Consider the following 23,042-nt stretch of genomic DNA (forward strand, 5'->3'; position numbering starts at 1 on the left):
TGCCTGCCCTGTATTACTCTGCCTGCCTGTGTACCAGATTATTGGACTGTTCTTCATTCTGTGTTTTCTCCTGCCCTGTATTACTCTGCCTGCCTGTGTACCGGATTATTGGACTGTTTGCACTCTGTGTTTTGCCTACCCTGCCTGCCTGTGTACCGGATTATCGGACTGTTTATTACGCTGAGTGTTCGCCTGCCTTGCCTGACTATTGTGTTTAACTCATTAAAGACTTTAATTATTTACATCGCCGTCCTGCATTTGAGTCCTCCCTTCCGGCCAACCCTAACAGTACCATCTGGCCAGTCATGGACTCAGCAGGCGCACCAGACCTGAGGACCCACCTCGGAAACCTGGCTCAGACCACCGCGGCCCATGAGAAGCAGATATCTGACCTTACAAAGGCCACCAATGAACTCATCAACCGGCTCAGCGCTCTCTCCAGTTCAGCCACCTCGGCACCAGTGACTCTCAGGACCTTTCCAGCTCCTCTGGTATCGACTCCAGCCCGGGAGCCACATCTGCCTCACCCTGAGCGTTTCTCCGGAGAACCAGGAATGTGCCGGCCGTTCCTCATGCAATGCGCAGTCATATTTGAGTTGCAACCCTCTGTGTTCCCATCTGATCGCTCCAAGGTGGCTTATGTTATCTCGCTGCTGACCGGCAAGGCCAGACGGTGGGCTACCGCCGAGTGGGAACGTCAGTCATCTCTCTGCCTTTCCTATGAAGCGTTCATCTGAGAGCTTTGCAAGATTTTTGACTCTACCACTCCCCGACTGGATGCCGCTCGGTCACTCTTTGAGACATCTCAGGGCAATCACTCCGTAGCTGAATATGCGGTGGATTTTCGGACAGCTGTGGCAGATTGTGAATGGGGCGCCGTGACCTTGTATGATGCCTTCTACAGGGGTTTGGCTAATGAGGTCAAGGATGAGCTTGTCGCTCGAGAACTACCTCCGGAACTGGACGATCTGATCACCCTGGCTAACCCGTGTTGACCGACGTATCCGAGCGCGCCGCTCCGAAAGGGTTTCCCGCCGCTCATGGTATCCCAGCACCCGTCCTCCCACTCCAAGCTCCCCACCAAGGTCTTCATTAAAGGGGGCAGCCTCTGGAGGTTTCTGTCCCGTTCAGGCCATGGAAATCGGCCGGCGAAACCTTTCGCCCACGGAGAAGGAAAGACGGCGTTCCCAGGGACTTTGCCTCTACTGCGGGGAGGCTGGTCACATGGCTGCTTCATGTCCAGCAAAAGGCAGGGCTCGCCGCTGAAGGAAGGGCCAGCAGTGAGCCCACAATCTCCAGCCCCCTCCAAACCACTTCTCAAGATTCGCATCTCTGTTAACCATCAAGACCATTGCCTGGCAGCCTTCATTGACTCTGGAGCCGATTCCGAGTTTCTGGATGGAGAATTGGCCAACCAACTGGGCATCAAGACTGAGCCATTGCCGTCAATTCTCCAAGTCCGGGCTCTGGATGGCCACATTTTACATAAGGTCTCACGTCGTACCCAACCGGTACAACTGCCGGTTGCCGAACATCACCACGAGTGGATAACATTCCTGATAATTCCATCGCCTCAAGTGCCCATAATGCTGGGGTTCCCCTGGCTTCAGAAACACAATCCCCACCTGGACTGGACCAGTGGCCACATCTTGGACTGGGGTACACACTGCCACATTCACTGCCTGGACCCAAAAACCCAGACTCAGCATTCAGTCACTGAAGAACCTCCACCAGACCTCAGTTCGGTACCCCGGGACTACTATGACCTAGTAGTTGTCTTCAGCAAGACCAGAGCCTCGGTTCTCCCTCCTCATCGGCCCTACGACTGCGCCATTGACCTCATTCGTCCCTCTTCATCTCCAGTGGGGGCAGGGTTTTTCTTTGTGGGAAAGAAGGATGGTTCACTCCGCCCTTGTATTGATTACAGAGGGCTTAACGCCATTACCATTAAGAACTGGTACCCCCTGCCTCTCTTGACCTCTACCATTTTCTCTAAATTGGACCTATGTAATGCCTACCACCTTACAGATGTGGCCTTTTAAAAATCGCGCCTCGGAGATAAGAATGCCGCGAAGACTCGCGCGACTCTTACGAAGGGGGGTCAAATTGTTCAGCGCAGGAAATACAAAACCTGTAGAGGGCAGTCGTGTTTCATGTAGGCTGACGAGTCGACAATATGTTATTTTCTTTTGCCGGTTACATAAACAGTCACATCTGCGACTATCTCCGCTGTCACGGCTGGCTTTGTGGTACCGCTCGATGCAACTTTGGATTTCTTCAGGCGACGTTCGGTGTGTTACGGAAAAAATGCTTCTGTTGGTTTGTTGATGGTAAACATCATTGTTGATGGGGTTATTAGCGATAGTTTATCAGTATTGCAGCAAATAGTTTGTTTTGTATTTCCAAATCGCTTTTAAATCTGAATAAAGAGTGTTATTTGGTGTAATTAGTGGTTTGTTTTTTATATATTATGGTGTAGTAGAGGATATGGATATCGTGTTTAAGTCATTATTTATATATTTTATAAAATACAATGTTATCTAAATACAATATGTGATGCTGAGGTATTTTTTTTTAAATTAAAAATAAGCTCCAGTTCATGTTCTCTAAACAATAAACACTGTTTAACACATGACTTTTAGTCTGATTATTTGCATTGAGCATATCGCAATATAGAGGTTGTAGTTATGTACTAATTTAGCATTTTTGTCTGATTATTTGCCATTGAGGCATATCACAATAGAGAGATTAGCAACCTGCGCGGCGCAGATCGATTGACACATGAGATCAATGTAACGCGAGAGTGATAAGGTTTTGAATGGCTCTCGCGGAACTTTGATGTCATAGATTGATTTGTCTGCGCAGTGCTGCATGCAGTCAAATACATGTAAACAATACGCCTGTTTCATTACGTTCAGGCCGAATACAGATGCCCCTACACCAGGGGCGGTTCTAGACCTTTTTTAGGGTGGCTTCAGCCCCCCTGTGTGTGATCTTAACCACCCTAAAACTATAAGGATAATTTTTACTTTCATAAATAAACAATAAAAATACGTTAAAATGCAGGACGTGTCGTCGATGGGAAAGAAAATTATTTATCAGTTTGATCCAAGAGCGATTTTTTTTACTTTGCTTTTACGCGCGTGCGTTGTAATCTTTCAAAAGTGCGTCTTCAGCTGTGTGCTTTATTTGAACGGAGAAGCACAGGTACGCGCAGCGTGCACGCGCAGTCGGAGCTGGAGACGTTTATCTATAACGTTAATCGGCGGAAAGACGCAAAGACGGCAACCAAAAGCAGTGAAATTTCACTATTCTTATTACCAGAGTTGTCATATAATATATAATATAAAATTCTTCTTTTAAATTCTCTCTGAGGGCTAAAACCCCCTAAAGGATGAAATCCTAGAACCGCCCCTGCCCTACACTCGTAACATATTCATTTATTTAAAAAAAAAAAAACGGCATCACCCTCATGTCCATGTGTACACGTAAAATAAAATATGAATTATAAAAAATAAAATATGCATTATTTATGTCTCCCCACAGTCTTTATTTTAGCTGCTTCATAACATTTAGCCTTGATAGATCACTGACACAACCCCCAATACAGGGATTCAAAAGAAACCCGTTTTTTCCTGTTTTCACCATGTTGTGGGGTGATTGCAGTTACTGTTTAACACTAGATTTACTGACTTTTTTATTTTCTGGTGCAGGTCCCAAGGTGTGATTCCCCCCTGTTGAGATTTTCACAGTTCTTCCCCATCACCCATGAGGCCTGGCACATTTGCATTTGTTCACTCAGAGTAGCTCAGATCCAAGGCAGGCCAAACCTCTGTCTGTGACATAGAAACCTTCAGAAATGCCTGCCATCTATACAAAATAGTCTGTTTTATTTATAAAAAAAATTGTGTGAAAACAGAATGAAAAGTTGCTAATACAATTACATGAATAAAATGAAAACTTGCTAACACTTCAGTCTCCAATGTTTGTTTGTACACAAATGTCATAAGCTGAGTGAAGTTATGGTCCATGGCTTTTGACATGTTCGTACACATACAGAATAAAATGATGTCATTTCATTTTCATTGGCCATCACTGAATTATAACACCAAAAGTGAATTTTGAGATGGAACAAGAACCCAACATGCCTCCACGGAAGATGCACCGTGGTACTGGGAAGCCCTGTCTGAGCCAGACGGCAAAAGACAGCACTGTGTGGGAAGAGGAGGACATTGGAATGCCCAGTGCAGTAGCAAATCGATTGTGCTTCACTGCGCAAGCTGGACCCACAGAGTCTTTGTGTGTGACATGGAAACCTTCAGAAATGTCTGCCATACGTATTTATACAAAAGAAACACATTCACAATATATGGATACACAAGTCTGTTTTATTTTAAATAGAACTTACACATTTCAAATTTGTTGAAGCGTGTCCAGATGTCAGAGATCGCAGCAAATTTGTCTGTGTGTGTGTAGCATCATTTCAGTAGCATCATTTCATATTTTGCCTTCTGCTAGGCAAAGGCATATCAAAAGTGTGAAATATTTACAAATGTGTAGCTTTTTTTTTCTGGAGGCCTAATGAAATGCAATGCCCAATTTGTATGTGTGTGTGTGTGTGTGTGTGTGTGTGAAATGTTTACAAATGTATAGCTTTTGTTCTGTCTTGAGGCCAACTGAAATGCAATGCCCAATGCTTTGAACAGTGTTTGACTGTGTTTGTGCGTGTGTGTGCATTTTTGTGTCTGTATGTTCATTGCCAACGAAAATAGACAAAATTAATTTTACTTGCAAAGTTCATAATTTGGAACAATCCTGGTAAATTTCAGGCAAATATGTGGAAGGAAACCCAAGTTATGACACATTAAACTTTCCAGATGAGTCAAATAGACCCCAGGTCTGCACAAGTTGTCATTGTATTAGCAACTTTTCATTCATTTTTCACACAATTTTTTATAAATAAAACAGACTATTTTGTATAGACGGCAGACATTTCTGAAGGTTTCCATGTCACACACAGAGGTTTGGCCTGACTTGGATCTGAGCTACTCTGAGTGAACAAATGCAAATGTGCCAGGCCTCATGGGTGATGGGTGTGTTTGCACAACAAAAGCAGGAGGAGAATCGAGCTGAATAACTGTGAAAATCTCAACAGGGGGGAATCACACCTTGGGATTCGCACCAGAAAATAAAAAAAGTCAGTAAATCTAGTGTTAAATGCTATTTACTGCATAACTTATAAAAATTCATCTGAAATACCCTATAACTTATAAAAAATGGGTCGATATTGCATAACTTAATTTGACATATGTTGATATAACCAACTTAAATTTACAGCAATAAGTGGAAAGTTTTACGTAATCAAAAAATGGTTAATACGAAGCACAAGCTTTTTCTTTTTTTTTTGATCAATATTTTTATTTTTTACTTATTGCAAAATACCAAACTATATACAACAGATGCCATGATTAAGAAATAGTATCGTACAGCAGTATGAAATATGATATGAAGATCAAAGCCCTTATAGTCGTTCAAATCGTTATCAGCGTTTCAGTTTGTCCAGTAAGATTTCAGCCATTTCTTCCCAGCACCGGATAGTCCGATCCTGTGCACCATGGAGTTTGGCAGTGGTACATTCTAACAGAATGTCTCTGAAGAAAGATAGCCAGATGAAGTTTGTAGAGATGGATGTGTCAAACCACAGTTTCAGAATAGCCTTTTTGGCAGCCGTACTGGCCGCCAAAAGTATCCTTTTTTGACCGGTATTTAGTTTAAGAGTCGAGTCATCTAGTAACAGAAAAAGTAGTGGATCCTTGGGTATGTCCATGTACAAAATGTCAGAGAGAGTGGAGGATACATAAGTCCATAAAGAAAGTATTCTAGGACATTCCCAGAACATATGCATATGTGAACCTATTATAGAGTTGTTGCAAATATGACAATAGGGATCAGATCTAAACCTCATCTTGTACAGAACACTAGGAGTAAGATAAGCCCTATTAATAGATTTGTAATGGATCATCTGGTGCGCCAGATTCTTAGATGCAGTGAAACAATTTCCCCATACCGTGTCCCAATCGGGTTTGGCTAGGTCTTCACGTTCCCAGGAGTATGTGGCCAGGACAGATGAATATTGAGAACAAAGAATTGAGTCATAGATTTTGGATACTAAGCCACTGGTAGGGATCTTAAGGTCCAGCCAATCCCAAAGGGGATGTATCCGTAACTCGGAGGACCAGGGGACACCATATGCTTTAAGGGCTGATCTTAATCTTAAATATAAAAAAAAGGAAAATCCAGGTATAGAAAACTCTGTGCTTAAATCTTGGAACGACTTGAGGCCTTTGTCATTAAAAATGTCCCTTAGAGTATAAATACCAGAATCAGACCAGGCTTTGAATACAAATGGCTTGTTACCGGTCCGTATATTAACATTGTGCCATATAGGTGTTGATTTTGTATATAAGAAGGGACCACCCTTGATTTTTTCAATCTGTTTAAAAGTTTCTAAGGAAAATTCAATTATAGGTCCAAGCTTCTTCCTGAAATCTTTTGTTATGGCAGAGAATGGCAGATCTTGTAAGCGAACCGGATGGACAATATTTGCTTCTATGCTGCGCCATGTAACTAAAGAGTCAGGGTTAACCCATAATTTAAGTGGTCTCATCTGGAAAGCCATCTTATATAATTTAAAATCCGGAAATGATAACCCTCCATCGGGTTTCTTACGTTGCATTGTTTTAAGCCTAATTCTGGGTCTTTTCTTATTCCATATAAATCTACTAATGGCCATATTAAGTTCTTTGAGAAAACATTCGGGTGGTGCAATTGGTATGGTGGAGAATAGAAAATTAACCCTTGGCAGTACATTCATTTTGATTGTGGATATTCTTCCGTGAAGAGCTACACATAAGGGGGACCATCTAATTAGATCTTCTTTAATCTTGCTCAGGAGAGTTTGATAGTTATTCTTTGAAATTTGGGAGATTGGGGAAGAGATGTTGATGCCCAAATAAGTAAATTGTTGGACTACAGGAATCTGAGATGGTAGCTTCAGACATTCCTGTCTTGCTGAATCATTGAGTGGCATTAAGGCGGATTTACTCCAGTTAATTTTATAACCAGATAATGCACCGAATGCGTCAAAAAGATTTAAACATTCAGGGACTGATGAAGCTATATCAGATACATAGAGCAAAATGTCATCTGCGTAGAGAGAAATTTTGTGTGATGTATCTACACAAATAATGGGATGAATAGTTGAGGACTGACGCACTGCTTGTGCTAGCGGCTCTACTGAAAGTGTAAAAAGAAGAGGCGATAGTGGACAGCCTTGACGGGTGCCACGACCCAAAGTAAAGGGGCGGGATATCATAGAGTTGGTTATTACACTGGCTGAGCAGTTATTGTAAAGGGTTTTGACCATATTAATGAATTCTTGACCTACTTCTAGGTGTTCAAGGACCGCCCATAAGAACCCCCATTCAATTCTATGAAGGCCTTCTCCGCGTCTAGTGAGATGACTGCAGAGGAGGCCTGATAGGAGTCCGATCCGTGAATGATGTGAAATAGTCGTCTGATGTTATCGGAAGCAAACCGGTCTTTAAGAAATCCGGATTGATCATAATTAATAACCTTACCGACACATTTGTTAAGCCTAATAGCTAGGGTTTTAGCGAGAAGTTTTGCATCAGTGGCAATAAGGCTAATGGGCCGGTAACTGGCACATTCTAAGGGATCTTTTCCTTTCTTAAGTAGCAGAGTTATAAGAGCTGTGTTTTGGTCTCTATGCAGAGCATTATTTTTAATCGCGTAGTTTAGGGAGTTAAGAATAAGTGGCGATACTATGTCCCAGATAGATGATATTAATTCAGGTGGAATTCCGTCATTACCCGGGGCTTTGTTCTTTGACATAGAATCGAGGGCCAGTTTTAACTCCTCAGGGGATATGGGACGGTTTAGTAGCTCCTGATGTTCTGCATCAAACTTAGTAAGATGAAGCTGTTGAAGGAAGGAGATAAATTGCTGGGGACTGCTAGAGGAACTAGAGGTGTATAGTTGCTCATAAAATGATTTGAAAGTCTGATTAATATCTTCAGGCTGTGTGTAAATAACATCATTTTTCTTCACTGCTTGTATGATTGCTTTAGATTCCACCTGTTTGATCCTTGCTGCTAATAACCTGCTTGGTCTCTCACCATTAAAATAATGACTGCCTTGTACGATGCATAATGAATTCTGCTCTATGTAAAAGTAAACCTTTCAACTCAGATTTAAGTGCTCGCAGTTCTTCTGCCTTATGCCGACTATAAGTATTTTTAAGTTCTCGTTCTATCACCTGAACTAAATTTTCCAACTCGTTTCTGCGACTATTCCTTATTTTCTGACGATGGGAAGAAAAGGCGATGCATTTTCCTCTTATAAAACATTTTGTAACCTCCCATAGAGATTGAGGATTATTTATTGAGTCGTTATTTAATTGAATAAAATCAACTAAAGAGGCACGTAATTGTGTAATAAATTTTTGATCTTGAAGTAAGGAGGTATTGAATCTCCAGCGCTTATACCCGGTTAGGAGGGGGTATGGAAGAAGGCTTAGAGTCACAGGGGAATGATCTGAGAGAAGAAGAGGCAATATATCAGTACTGTCAATAAATGGAATGTAAGCAGGTGATACCAGCAGGTAATCAATACGAGAAAAGGTTTTGTGGCGTGCCGAGAAAAAAGTGAAATCTTTGACTTTGTCATTTTTCAGTCGCCATATGTCACATACACTAATTTGTTTTATAAACTCTTTAAACATCTTAGAAGAGGCTGGATCAGACTGTGACATATGAGACCTATCAAGTATGGGGTCATGCACCATATTGAAATCACCGCCAATTATAAGGTGATAGCCACTAAGGCTTAATATCATTTGTGTGAGTTGTTGATAAAATTGTCGTATACATTGTCGTATTCATTGGGGGCATAAACTGAGATAAAGGCGTATTTATTATGGGACCATGTACCTAGCACGCATGTAATACGGCCGTCCGTATCACTCTTAGTATGCAAAGTGAGATGACGGGCTATAAGTATCATAACCCCCTTTGTTTTCTTAGTGGAGGAGGAAAAGGAGACTAATTTATAATGCCTGTTTTGAAATCTATTAACGTCACCTGCTTGCTTGTATCAATGCCACGGACGCCTTTTTAGATCTTAAATAATCTAAACACTTTGTCCTTTTGATTGCACCATTTAGACCATTGACGTTCCAAGAAATTACTTTAAGAGCCATAAATCAAAACAGCATTGTATACATTGTAAATGAAAAACAAAACCGTTACGAAACATATCATGGCATCTGGAACAATAAATGAACAACAGTGAGAAAAAAAATGAGAAGGCAGTAAGCAGAGAGTGGAAACAAACTCTCCTGTCTGCCTGAAGATTAACAAATGTGGGATACGTGGCCAGTATAACAGTTGATCACCCGAGCCCGGGGGTCACCTCGGCATCACACTTTGTCCAAAACTTCCTTAACACAGCCGCCCCGTAGACAGTAATGTCATCTTTACCTTCGATATCATGGACTGGCTTCCATTAACGCTTCGGCTGGAGTGTTATTACGAGCCGACGTAGGGGTGGCGAGAGCCTGCTGTCGAGCTAGATACGTTTCCACCTCCGACGGCGTTTGAAGGAGTGTGGTTGATCCGTGGTGCGTTACCTTTACTATGGAGGGGTAAATCATAAAGGAGGAGATCCCCATCTGCGTGAGCTTCTTCCTGCATAAGTTCATCTCTCGTCTTTGAGTGGCAGTCTGATTACTGTAATCCGGGTAGAAGTGAAGCAGGTTGCCTTTATGTGAGATTTGCCCTTCGGCGCGTGCCCCTTTAAGAATGGCGTTTCTATCTTGGAACCGTAGCAATTTAAAAATCAGTGTTCGCGGGCCCTTCCCTTTGCTATCACCAGTGTAAATTCGGTGTGCTCTTTCTATTTCAAACCCACCGTTTTGAAGAGCCGGAATCCATATCGGCAACTGAGCTTGTAAGTAACCGACAGGATCGCTTCCTTCTTCTCCCTCTTTTAGTCCGACAAGACGCAGATTGCTCTGTCGGCTCTTATCCTCCAGTCTCGCCACCTGGTCTTGTAGCGTAACCACGGCCTGTTTGACTTCGACCGAGTCTTGTTTCACTTTCCGTACCGCGGATTGGATGTTATCGAAATTATTGCTAATCGCTCTCATCTCTTTTTCAAGAGAGCCGATTCTTTCCGCCATCGGTTGAATCTCCTCCCTAAAAATTTCTCGAACCATGCCGAGCTGTAACTTTAGCTCGTCAGCCACCATATTGCGCAGCTTCTCATCGTCCGGATCTTTCATCCGTTTTTTCTCCGGGGAGGATAGTAAAAGTTGACGTTTAGCCATTGCCCTTTAAACGCTAAGCACTGGAGGTAAAGGCGTTAGGTCTGTGTCAAGATTGTAGCGGTGCCGGATGGTTTAATAACGCCGAAATGAGGAGCTCCAGACTCAAGCGGCCATTACTGTCAGCAGGTCACGTGATCTCCCACAAGCTTTTGCTTGCAGTTACTTTGTTTAAATGCTATTTACTGCATAACTTAAAGGGTATTTCAGATGAATGTTTATAACTTGGACCCAATAAAAAATGGGTCCAGAGCCGATCCTGACCTCCCTGGGGCCCTTGCGTAATTTGCGTGGCCCTACGCAACTTGCGTATAGGGCCGATCGGCTCTGAATGGGTCGATATTGCATAACTTAACCCTCCTGCAGACCTCGTCTGAATTCCTATACAAATTAGGAGCGCTGAGTCAACTTGACCTTGTCTGTTTTGACTGCTTATAAAAAATGAAGTATATAAGATAGCCTTTTTCACCAACTTGTTTACAACATATTAACATATATTTTGTGAAAATTTTTTTAATATTTGGTATAATAAACCTCATTAATATTTGGTATAATAAACCTCAATAAAATTCCTCATTTTCTAGTAAAAAAAAAAGAAATTTTGAATTATTTTCACTCTAGAGGCACAAAAGTTAATGCACAATTACAGGCTGGTATATTTCAAAGCCAGGAGATTTGAAACCATTTTGACCATTTTTAATGTCAGTAAATAATAATAATAATAATAATAACAAATTGAATAACATGGTTTAGGCTTGTTAAGTAAAAATTTACAGAACATCGATCAATACAGAACACAGCAGTGTCTTAATGAAATTAAAATGAGCCAGTATTTGTGCACCTGTAAATGTACAAAACGAATGCAATACAGAAGGCAATGCAAATAAATGATTTTAGAGATATTTCTATAAATATCTCTAAAATAAATGATTAAAGTAACTTAATAAAATCTCTTAATGTCACTTATGTTATGTTACGCCTAACATGAACTGTGATTTCCTTTATATTTTACATTGCTATTATTTGAGTAAATGTAGGCAATATATAATAATAATAAGAATGTTTCATACGTCTTTATAATTATATTTTATTGTGGATGTTTTCTCACAATTCTGATGTAATGTGAAGTAAAATAAAAAAATCTATTTTTTTAAATGTAAATTAATAATATAAACATATTATGCAATCTTAAAAAACCTTTGAGTGCTTAAGAGAAACAGGGTTCTTATGTGCCACCTGGTGGATATTCTGTGAAGCGAAACACATTAAGGTGATTGCTAAGATAGTCCCCCCGAACAGAAGTGCGGTAAACTGTGGCAAACTGCGGCAATAATTGCAGAATGCTGCGGCAAAAGACGTTCCTTCTTAAAGGCCACATCTGTATCCGTATTCAAGAGGGAGACGAGTGGAAGACGGCTTTTAATACCCTCTCTGGTCACTATGAATATCTGGTCATGCCATTTGGCCTGACCAATGTGCCAGCAGTTTTCCAGGCCTTGGTCAATGATGTCCTGCGAGACCTTCTGAACAAATTTGTCTTTGTTTACTTGGACGATATTCTGATCTTTTCCCGCTCCTTGGAGGAACACAGAAATCATGTTCGAGTCGTGCTTCAACGCCTCCTTGAGAACCATCTGTATGTGAAAGCAGAGAAATGTGAATTCCACACCACCAGTACCACCTTTTTGGGCTTCATTCTCTCACCCGGCAGCATACAGATGGACTCCAACCGGGTTAAGGCAGTGAGGGACTGGCCTACCCCAGAGAGCAGAAAGCAGCTTCAGCGCTTCCTGGGGTTTGCAAATTTTTATCGCAAGATCATCAGGGGCTAGAGCACTGTTGCTGCCCCCCTACATCGGCTAACCTCCACACTTAAAGCCTTCAGCTGGAATTCTGAGGCTGAGCAAGCTTTCACCAGACTCAAGGACCTCTTCACGACAGCCCCCATCCTGGATCTCCCTGACCCAGACCGGCAGTTTATTGTGGAGGTGGATGCATCTGATGTTGGGGTGGGGGCCATTCTGTCTCAGCGATCCGCCAAAGACTACCGGCTCCATCCCTGTGCCATCTTCTCTAGGCGCCTCAGTCCAGCTGAACGGAAATATCCTATAGGCGAACGGGAACTCTTGGCCGTCAAGTTGGCCCTGGAGGAATGGCGGTTGGAGGGTGCTGGGCAGCCCTTTCTAGTCTGGACGGACCACCGGAATCTTGAATATCTTTGCTCGGCCAAGCGTCTGAATTCCAGACAAGCCCGTTGGGGCCTTTTCTTTGGGCGTTTTAATTTCACCCTGTCCTACCGCCCAGGATCCAAGAATGCCAAGCCGGATGCTCTATCTAGGCAGTTCACCATGGAGGATGATGGAGAACCTGTCGTGGAGCATATACTTCCTTCCTCCGTCATGGTCCGAGCCCTTCGCCTGGACATTGAAAGGAAGGTCCAGCAGGCCAGCTCCAGTCTCCCGGTCCCAGAGGGCTGTCCAGAGGGAAGGTTGTTCGTTCCTGACCATTTACGCTCCCAAGTCCTCCAATGGTGCCACAGCTCTCACCTGTTCTGTCACCCTGGCTTGGCCCGCACTTTGTCAGTCCTCCAGCAACGCTTCTGGTGGCCTAAGATAAGGAAGGATGTCCGTGAGTTTGTAGCGGCATGTCCTGTCTGCGCTCAGCATAAGACACCCCGGGGTTCCCCAGCCGGCTTGCTCCGTCCGCTTCCTGTCCCCAGACGGCCCTGGTCTCATGTCTCCATAGACTTTGTTACTGGCTTACCCCCGTCCGCTGGGTTCACCACCATCCTCTCTGTGGTGGATCGATTCTCCAAGATGGCCCATTTCATTGCCTTGCCCAAACTTACGTCAGCCAAGGAAACAGCCCTGCTCATGCTCCAGCATGTCTTCCACCTGCATGGCCTCCCACGCAACATTGTATCTGATCGTGGACCTCAGTTCACTTCTAACTTCTGGAGAGAGTTTTGCCAGCTCTTGGGGGTCACCATCAGCCTGTCTTCTGGGTTCCACCCTCAGTCTAACGGACAAACTGAGCGGCTGAACCAGGAACTAGAGAAAGGACTTCGCATCCTCTGCTCCAAAGAACCTACATCCTGGACCTCTAACCTGGTGTGGGTGGAATACGCCCACAACTCCCTGCCATCAGCTGCCACGGGTCTCTCCCCCTTCCAGGCCGCATATGGATACCAGCCTCCACTGTTCTCCAACCAGGAAATGGAGGCATCAGTTCCCTCGGCTTTTGCCCTGGTCAGGCGCTGCTGACGTGTCTGGAGAAAGGCACGTGCGGTCCTACTCTGTTCTTCCAGGAGCTACGCCCAGTGGGCCAATCGCAAGCGCCGTCCAGCACCTCTGTATCGTGTTGGTCAGAGGGTCTGGCTATCCACCAGAGACCTGCCGCTTAAGGTTGCCTGCAGGAAACTTGCCCCACGCTTTGTTGGGCCTTTTCCTATCTCCAAGGTGCTCAATCCAGTGGCGGTCAGACTCAAGCTCCCCAGAGCCCTACGTATTCACCCTAGCTTCCAAGTCTCCAGACTCAAGCCAGTTCAAGCCTGCTCGCTGGTTCCCTCCACCAGACCCCCTCCACCCGCCGGTTCATTGATGGGGGCCCTGCTTACACTGTTCGCTGGCTCCTGCGTTCCAGACGTCGCAGTAGAGGATGGCAGTATCTGGTTGATTGGGAGGGTTACGGTCCAGAGGAGCGCTCCTGGGTTCCTGAGCAGTTTCATCGTGACCACCCTGACCAGCCTGGAGGGACGTCTTGAGACGCCCCATGGAGGGAGGGGTACTGTCAGCACTTCCTGGTTTGCTGCACCACTTCCAGGTTGGCGGCCATCTTGGATTTGCACTTCCAGGGCGGCGGCCATTTTAGGTGTCAAGCACTATAAAAGGATGCTGCCTTCACATGGTCCCTTGCCAGATGGTTTTCTCAGCTTGCTCTGTGATTCATCCAGCCTTGTTCCTGTTCTGCCCTGCCTGGTTTGATTCGGTTTGTTTTTGGTTTCTGTGTTTTGCCTGCCCTGTATTACTCTGCCTGCCTGTGTACCGGATTATTGGACTGTTCTTCATTCTGTGTTTTCTCCTGCCCTGTATTACTCTGCCTGCCTGTGTACCGGACTATTGGACTGTTTTCACTCTGTGTCTTCGCCTGCCCTGTATCACGCTGTCTGCCTGTGTACCGGATTATTGGACTGTTTGCACTCTGTGTTTTGCCTGCCCTGTATTACCCTGCCTGCCTGTGTACTGGATTATCGGACTGTTTATTACACTGAGTGTTCGCCTGCCTTGCCTGATTATTGTGTTTAACTCATTAAAGACTTTAATTATTTACATCGCCGTCCTGCATTTGAGTCCTCCCTTCCGGCCAACCCTGACAAAATTATTTCTAAGACCTAGTGTCTAAGACCTTTTTGTATATGAAATAATTCTATTGGAATCTATCATCTCACCCTATAGGTCTGGTATATCACAGCCGTCCCTGAGTGCCATAATATCTGTCGTTTTGAATGGTATACTTCATGCGTCACTAACAGGTGGACCGCGGTCCGGGTCCGGACCCAGAAGCTGTCCAATACGGACCCGGACCTACAGCCAAAACAAAAGGATATGATTTAAAACTTGACGGGGCGCTTCCATTTTACCGGTGCAGCTTTTGTAATATTTACGGTAGTAGTAGTGGAAACGCACAGACCAATTGCATGCGAGTTAAGCCATCCCACGTGATACCACTCAGCCAATCAAGTCTGTGCATTCCTGAAGTAAACACTGCGACTCAACAGCGCAAGACAGATGAGAGAGAATTAGAGTAAACTTACACATGGAAGAAAGATAGCGATACATGTAGAAAACAAAGGGAGAGAAACAGACGAGTGAGACGGAGAAAGGGAGAGAAACAGACGAGTGAGACGGAGAAAGGAAGAATAAAGAATAAATGCCGCTCTCCAAAAAAAGAAAAGTGGACAGCAAAAACATTTAATCCAGAACGGACAGACTAATTTCTGTTTATACTTCCCACTGGGAGCACTAAACCAGTGTGTCTCATATGTAAACCAGTGTGTCTCATATGTTCAGAAACTGTGGCACTTATTAAAAGTGGCAATGTGAAACGCCATTATGAGACAAAACATAAAGGTTTTGAACAAACATATCCACTCAAATCTGAAGCCAGCGTCCCTGAGACAGCTTTCTCAGGTCTGAGGGAAGTAGCCCTATACATCCTGACCATGTTTGGCTCTACATACAACTGCGAGGCAGCTTTCTCTACAATGAACATAATCCAAACTAAATATGGTTCCAGGGTCACTAATGAGCACCTCCACATGTGTATGAGAGCGGCCCTGACTCCATTCAAGCCCAGGTTTAAAATCCTGGCAAGCCAAGCTAGAGCTCAGTTCTCTCACTGAGCTATACTGTAAAAGGGAAAGTTAAGCACTTTATTTAAAGATACAATTTTCACATTTTATTTATTTTCTCTTATTTTGAAATGTAGCTTTTATTAATTTAATGAGAGAACATTATACATATCTACAATCATACATATGTTCAGTTCTATGTTACATGACAATAAATATTTAGTTTTTGACTTGTACTGAATTTATTTGATTTGACAGTCAGGTATTGATTGCTTGCAGATGTTGATACAACTACTAGGCTACTTAAATATATATCAGACTAACTAGTGAGACATTATGATCTTCCGGACCTTCGCTTCAAGAAATTTTCTCTTACTGGACCTCTTTAAATTTTAGTTGAATACCTCTGGTATACTTAATATGGGTAGTCGATACATCAGGTTCCCCTACACTGTGCGAGAACAGGCCAAAATTAAAATGCAATTTGCAGCAATGTCTGGTTTCCCAAATGTAATCGGCGCAATTGACTGCAGTCATGTTGCTATAAGGGCACCATCTGAAAACGAATTTGCTTATGTTAATATAAAGCATGTGCATTCATGTGCAAATCATATGTGACTCCAACATGACCCTCACAAACATTGTGGCACGCTGGCCTGGTTCAACACATGATTCCTTTATCTTGACACATACTGTAGCAGTGTAGGGAACAGACTAAATGCAGGCGCAGTACGTGATGGCTGGCTTCTTGGTGAGTTTAACAATATTAAAAAGTAGAAACTGTAACAATTTTGTTTTTAATATAATTACAACAATGTTGTTTTTAATATAATTATAACCTGCAGGTGACAGTGGCTACCCCCTGAGACGCTGACTCCTCACCCCATTTTTAAACCCACAGAGCGCAGAGGAAACTCATTATAACGAGGTCCACTCTTGTGCCCACGCAGTTGTCGAGTGTGTAATGGGTGTGTAAAAATGGGCGTGTACAGGGCGGGATATGAGGCTGGTTCACATACGCACATCTGCGGGAACATTGCTTACAGGTGTGCGTACGCCCGGTTTTATAAATCGGAATATTTTTTGGCATACACCATTTTTGGCTTTTGGGCGCACGTAAACTTTTAGTAGGGATCCTGCGCAGTTTTATAAATGAGACCCCAGGACAACACATAAGACTAGAACTTGGACATTTTCTGGACTTTCATACACAACACTGATACATCAGCCAGATTTTATTTTACACATAACATATTTCATATATTGCAGTATTTAACACATCTGAACTTTATTAAAACACTCACATTGTTCTGCCACTGATCCATATTCACATTTATTTTTACACTCCATTAAACTGATTCTTACATTTCTATTTGTTACATCTATTCTATTTTTATTCTATTTTCTTTTTATTATTCTATTTTATTTTATGTTTAAATCTCAGACAGTTTAAAAAATTTCACTACATGTCGTACTGTGTATGGTTGTGTATGTGAGAAATAAAATATTAATGTAAATGTTTTCTGTAACTTTTCTCTGCTTCACATCTCAACAAAATCTCTGTTTTAATCCGAGTTCAGTCTGATCTTTCTTGAGAAGATCAGACTGTCAGTAATCAGACCTAAAACAGGGTCAGACTCTAATTAGTTGTTAATTCATTGGTGTATTTTTTAAACCCCGACTGTGAAAGTGTAAATGGTTTATTCAGTATTGACAAGAACAACTGTGACTGTGTTTTATTTATACACAATGTGTTTATCTATTATTACGACCTGGATGAAGATTAGACCATGATTTATTATTAATGTTTTAATAGATGATCTTACCCCAGTGTCTCCAGTTTACAGTGAGGATTCTCCAGTACAGCAGAGAGAATCTTCACTCCTGAGTCTCCTAGATTATTATCAGACAGATCCAGTTCTCTCAGGTGTGAGGGGTTTGATCTCAGAGCTGAAGTCAGAGCAGCACAGCCTTCATCTGAGACATCACACTCACGCAGCCTGTATAGAGACACAATGACACACTCTTCATCAACAGATTTTTAAAACCCTTCATTACAATAATAAAATATTGTCAGATATATTAAATAAATAATTTTGACAGAACTCCGTCCAGAGTGTATCCTGCCTTTATGCCCGATGACGCCTGAGATAGGCACAGGCTCCCCGTGACCCGAGGTAGTTCGGATAAGCAGTAGAAGATGAATGAATGAATTTTGACAGAATCCACAAATAAAGATTTCTAGTGAGAACGTTTCCTCACATCAAATAGACTAGAACACAATAAATGTTCATCTATTACACTGCAGAAAGGCATGAAACAGTTTAACTCTGTAAACAATATGGACATCCATGGATTTACATTTATATCAGTTTACTTTTGTAACAGAGATGTTTTTAAATTGTGTTAATATTTCCAACATCAAACTTACCTCTGATTTAATTAAAACATCATCATCATCATCATCTTCATCATCAGGTGATAAACAGGTTTGTGAACTTCAGAATATATAATCAGTACAAATCTGTTCTTAACTTGCTTAAAAGTCTTTCTATTACTAAAGTATACAACACACCAGACACGACACAACCTTGTCTAACACCTCTATAAACTTTATAAGGAACCACATAAGTCACCATTAACTTTCAGTAGACTTTCAACATCACTGTACAAAACCTTTATCATGGAAACAAAATCAGGACTAAAACTAAATGAACACATTCATAAATAGTTGTGTTCGACTCGGTCAAAAGTCTTTTCTAGGTCTACTGACACTAGACCAAAATCTGGTTAAGACTCTTACTGAGATCTAAAAGATCCCAGATAACAGAAATATTATAAAAACTCATCTTCCTGGGACACAATCTGTCTGATCACGATGGATGACTTGTTCTAAGACTTCACTCAGTCTGTTGGCCAAAACCTTGGAGAGTAATTTATAATCTCTGAATAACAAACTCAGCAGTGTCCAGTTTTTAATATCATTTAGGTCAGGTGTAGGTTCCCCTTCAGAGAGGGCTTTTAGTACTGGGGAATATTGTTACTCTCTTGTGGTCCTCACTAAAGCTGGATCATGTTGATAGACTTGTGTTTCTAACAAAAACCTTGACAACACAAATGTATAGTACAAATACTGACATGTATAGTGTAGGTTTAGTTCATTCACCTCTGAATCATTCTGTTTTCTACAGTGGAGTCTTATTACAATTTAATTTTATTATAACAGTTAGAGTGTAAAACAGACCCACTTGTACACTGAACAGAATTTTACATCTTCTTATAATACAGAGAACTTCTTTATTTCTCTTCTGTTTATAACAAGTTTTACTGATTTGACTGTAAAAAAAATCATATGTGAAAATAATTGAAATAAAAAAGCTGATAGCTGACAGATAACTGACTCTTGATGATCATTTTAACCTTCATCATGCAGCCCTTCTGCCCCCTGATGGAGGGTAAATCCATCAATTCTTTATGTAACGTTTATAAATATTGTTGTTAATTTCAGCATAAATAATAATAATTAATTAATAATTAAGTTTGGATCATTTTCAAGCCCAAGTTTGAACTACAAACTACACAAAAGTTTACTTATTTTGTCAGTCAGCTCCTAGTTGTGTTTGAGTATGAAGAGTGTGTTAATTGTCCTGCTTGTAAACTCAGAACTTCTGTTTATTCAGTTAAGACTTCCACTGTGACACTGATGCACTGTATGCTGATAAACCTTTTGGTGCTGTTTTCCCCAGATACAGTAAAGCAACCCCGAGTGACCATCCACCTGATCTCTGAGTGACATTATTACATCCAACACACACACAGTCACATATATTCTGATAGTGTGAGCTGACCAGAGACTCTTGTGTAATTTTAGTCTCCAAGTTCTATTTATTTCCATCATTTCCTGTCAGTGCTGCTTTTAAACCCTGCAGCTCACACAGTACATTTAGTTTGTGTCCCAGCTCCAGTTTGTGTGATTAGTTCCAATGTTTTAGTAAATTTCACAGTAATTTCAGACACATTGCAGTCACATCAGAGTCTGTGAGAAATCATCAGTGTGCAGTGAAAAGAAACAATCTTCATCCTCAGGACCCTGATGATGAACGTAAAACTTCTGCTTCAGTCTCACTATTAGAGAATGTTACTGAGGAGCAGGTCATGTGACGCTCAGAGAGATGATCTTACCACAGTGTCTCCAGTTTACAGTGAGGATTCTCCAGTACAGCAGAGAAAATCTTCACTCCTGAGTCCCCTAGATTATTATAGGACAGATCCAGTTCTCTCAGGTGTGAGGGGTTTGATCTCAGAGCTGAAGCCAGAGCAGCACAGTCTTCATCTGAGACACCACAACCACACAACCTGTATAGAGACACAATGACACACTCTTCATCAACAGATTTTTTTATTATATAAAGTATAATTAACACTGAACAAAACATTCCTGTCAGATTGTGAACAGTGGGTGGGCCTGGGTAAAACAGGGTGGGCACAGGTTTGAGAAGAAACTCAACATCAGCTGTCACTCAAAATAACTTACATGACTGTAAAAAGAGGACAATGAGCTAAAAGAGATCTGCTCATTTATCAGTTGTTTATGTAACACACACACACACACACACGAGCAGCTTCACCAATCAATATGACTGTGTCACCTGTCAACATTAACGTGTATGGACACTTAATATAGTGAACATGATAACATTTAAAATCTATCAGTTCAAACACAAGATATTTTGTATTTAAACAGGCTATGATGTTAAATCATGAAGGAAAATCTAACTAATGATAGGACGGGGGCATGAAAGCCTTTATTATCGCCACAAAAAGATCCAAGATGGCGCCGAGCATGGCAGCCTTGTTGCGAGCTCAGAGGAAACTCTGCAGTTTTTCATTTATTTTACTGGTTATTCTGCTTTTCTGTGTGCTGGATGTTGTTTGCATAACTGCCTACAATTGACACGCTTCTAAATATAGGTTCCTACTTCGCAAAACGTAAACCAAACTTTGAGTTCTTGAATGCTGGCGCTTCAGAGCCCTTTATCTGGGCCGCACGGACGCGACTGAGGAAACGCCGCTGGAAAAGAGGGAAGAGAGCCAGCGTCCTTGTCAGACTCAGACGCCGTCCCCTCCGACTTCCTCTCCCAACCATTTTGCTGGCTAATGTTCAGTCACTGGACAACAAACTCTGTGAACTACGGGCATGTATCTCATACCAGCGAGAAACAAGGGACTGCTTCATTATTTGGCTCACAGAAACCTGGATGTCTGCAGAGGTTCCAGACTCAGCCATCGAGCTCATAGGGTTCTCCGTGCACCGTTTGGTCAGGACGAAAGTGCTCACAGGGAAAAGCAGAGGTGGGGTGTTTGTTTCTTTATCAACAACTCGTGGTGTGATGAAAGGAACCTACACTCTATTAAATCCTTCTGCTCCCCTGATCTGGAATTTCATATGCTTCTGTGTCGACCATTCTGGCTACCGAGGGAATTTACAGCGGTCATTATCACAGTTGTTTACATTCCTCCTCAAGCTAACACAGACCAGGCACTCAAAGAACTGTATGGGAATATATGTAAGCAGGAAACCGCGTACCCAGATGCAGCGTTTATTGTTACAAGGGACTTTAACAAAGCCAACTTCAGAAGTGCCAACTACAGGAAGTGTGTAGAAGATGTTGTGCCAACAAAAACAATCCGCATCTACCGTAACCAACAACCGTGGATTAATAGCAATGTTCAAACAGCCTTGTCAGCGCGGACATCCACTTTTAAATCCGGGAACCTTGATGATTGCAAACAAGCGAGTTATGATCTCAGGAAATCCATCAAAGCCGCAAAAAGACAATATAAAAACAAAGTTGAAGAACAATTCAACAACAACGATGCAAGAAGCATGTGGCAGGGTATCAACAACATCACTGACTTTAAAGGGAACAAACCAGCGACTGTGAACATTGCCGCCTCTCTACCGGATGAGTTTAATAACTTTTATGCTCGTTTCGAGGCTCACAACCCCGCCCACACAGAGCGCTCCCGTGGCTACTGCAGGAGATGTGAGTGCACTCTCCGTCTCTGTCGCGGATGTAACCCGATCCTTCCGACGGGTAAACATACGCAAGGCTGCGGGTCCTGATGGCATCCCAGGCCGTGTGCTCCGAGCATGCGCATCCCAACTAGCTGGTGTTTTCACAGACATTTTCAACCTCTCCCTCTGTCTGTCTGTCTGTGGTTCCATCATGCTTCAAAAAATCCACCATTGTGCCCATACCAAAGAAAAATAAAATCACATGCCTAAATGACTGTAGGCCAGTAGCTCTCACACCCATCTTCAGCAAGTGTTTTGAGAGACTCATCAGAGATTACATCTGCTCTGTGCTGCCTGCCTCACTGGACCCGCTGCAATTTGCATATCGTAGCAATCGTTGACGATGCTATCGCTTTCACCCTACACACTGCTCTCTCCCACCTGGAAAATAAGAACACATATGTGAGAATACTGTTTGTGGACTACAGCTCAGCATTTACCCCTATAGTGCCTGCCACACTTGTTGCAAAGCTCCAGACTCTGGGACTAAACAGATCTCTGTGCAGCTGGATTTTGTAATTCCTGACAGGCAGAAGTCATGTAGTAAGAATGGGCAGCAACACTTCCTCCCCACTGACCCTCAACACTGATGCTCCTCAGGGCTGTGTTCTCAGCCCACTCCTGTACCCCCTGTACACACATGACTGTGCAGCCACCAGTGTTGTAATGTAACAAAGTACAAATACTTCGTTACCGTACTTATGTAGAACTTTCACGTACTGTATCTGTACTTTACTTGCTATTTAAATTTATGTCAACTTTCACTTTTACTCCACTACATTTTCTAGATAAAATGTATACTTTTACTCCGCTATATTTCCACTAAACATCTTCGTTACTCGTTACTACAAAACAAAATCAGAAGAAATGTGTGCAACTGCAATAAGGGAGGTTTGGCGAATTACTGCTCCTAAATCGCGTTACACAGCTCCGCATGCTCAATTTCAGCATAATGTTGCCAAAAGGAGGCGGAAGCACAACTGAAGCCGCCATGGAAGCACCTGCTGGAGGACCTCCCGTTATCGTAGACCAGGGGTGGCCAACCAGTCAGAGCCACATTTTTTACTGTGTTACCACAAAGAGCCACATCATACACATGGGCACACATGATCATCACCTTTTTTTCCCCCTGCCATTTTAAGAGCGAACTTGACACAAATTGTTTACTCAAATGATCTTGCTCCTACTGTGAAACTCACATGCGCGTT

At 42.5% G+C, this 23,042-nt stretch overlaps 1 protein-coding gene across 22 annotated transcripts in view; it reads right to left on the reverse strand.

The window, feature by feature from the left end:
* The window catches only part of LOC132837931 (NACHT, LRR and PYD domains-containing protein 12-like), a 255,921-nt gene that overhangs the window by 202,540 nt on the left and 30,339 nt on the right, over positions 1 to 23,042 (reverse strand). For 19 of the 22 annotated variants that reach the window (XM_060857942.1, XM_060857953.1, XM_060857959.1 and 16 more), the window contains 2 exons: positions 19,938 to 20,111; positions 17,582 to 17,755 (listed from right to left, as the gene is read on the reverse strand). The exons of 2 other annotated variants lie outside the window; for them this stretch is intronic. In XM_060857942.1, coding sequence (XP_060713925.1) covers positions 17,582 to 17,755; positions 19,938 to 20,111 — 348 coding nt within the window. The remainder of the gene's footprint in view (positions 1 to 17,581; positions 17,756 to 19,937; positions 20,112 to 23,042) is intronic. One more of the 22 variants, XM_060857948.1, reaches the window with a different exon arrangement.

This window comes from Tachysurus vachellii, chromosome 22 (assembly GCF_030014155.1).
Source record: "Tachysurus vachellii isolate PV-2020 chromosome 22, HZAU_Pvac_v1, whole genome shotgun sequence".
Classification (NCBI taxonomy): Eukaryota; Metazoa; Chordata; class Actinopteri; order Siluriformes; family Bagridae; genus Tachysurus; species Tachysurus vachellii.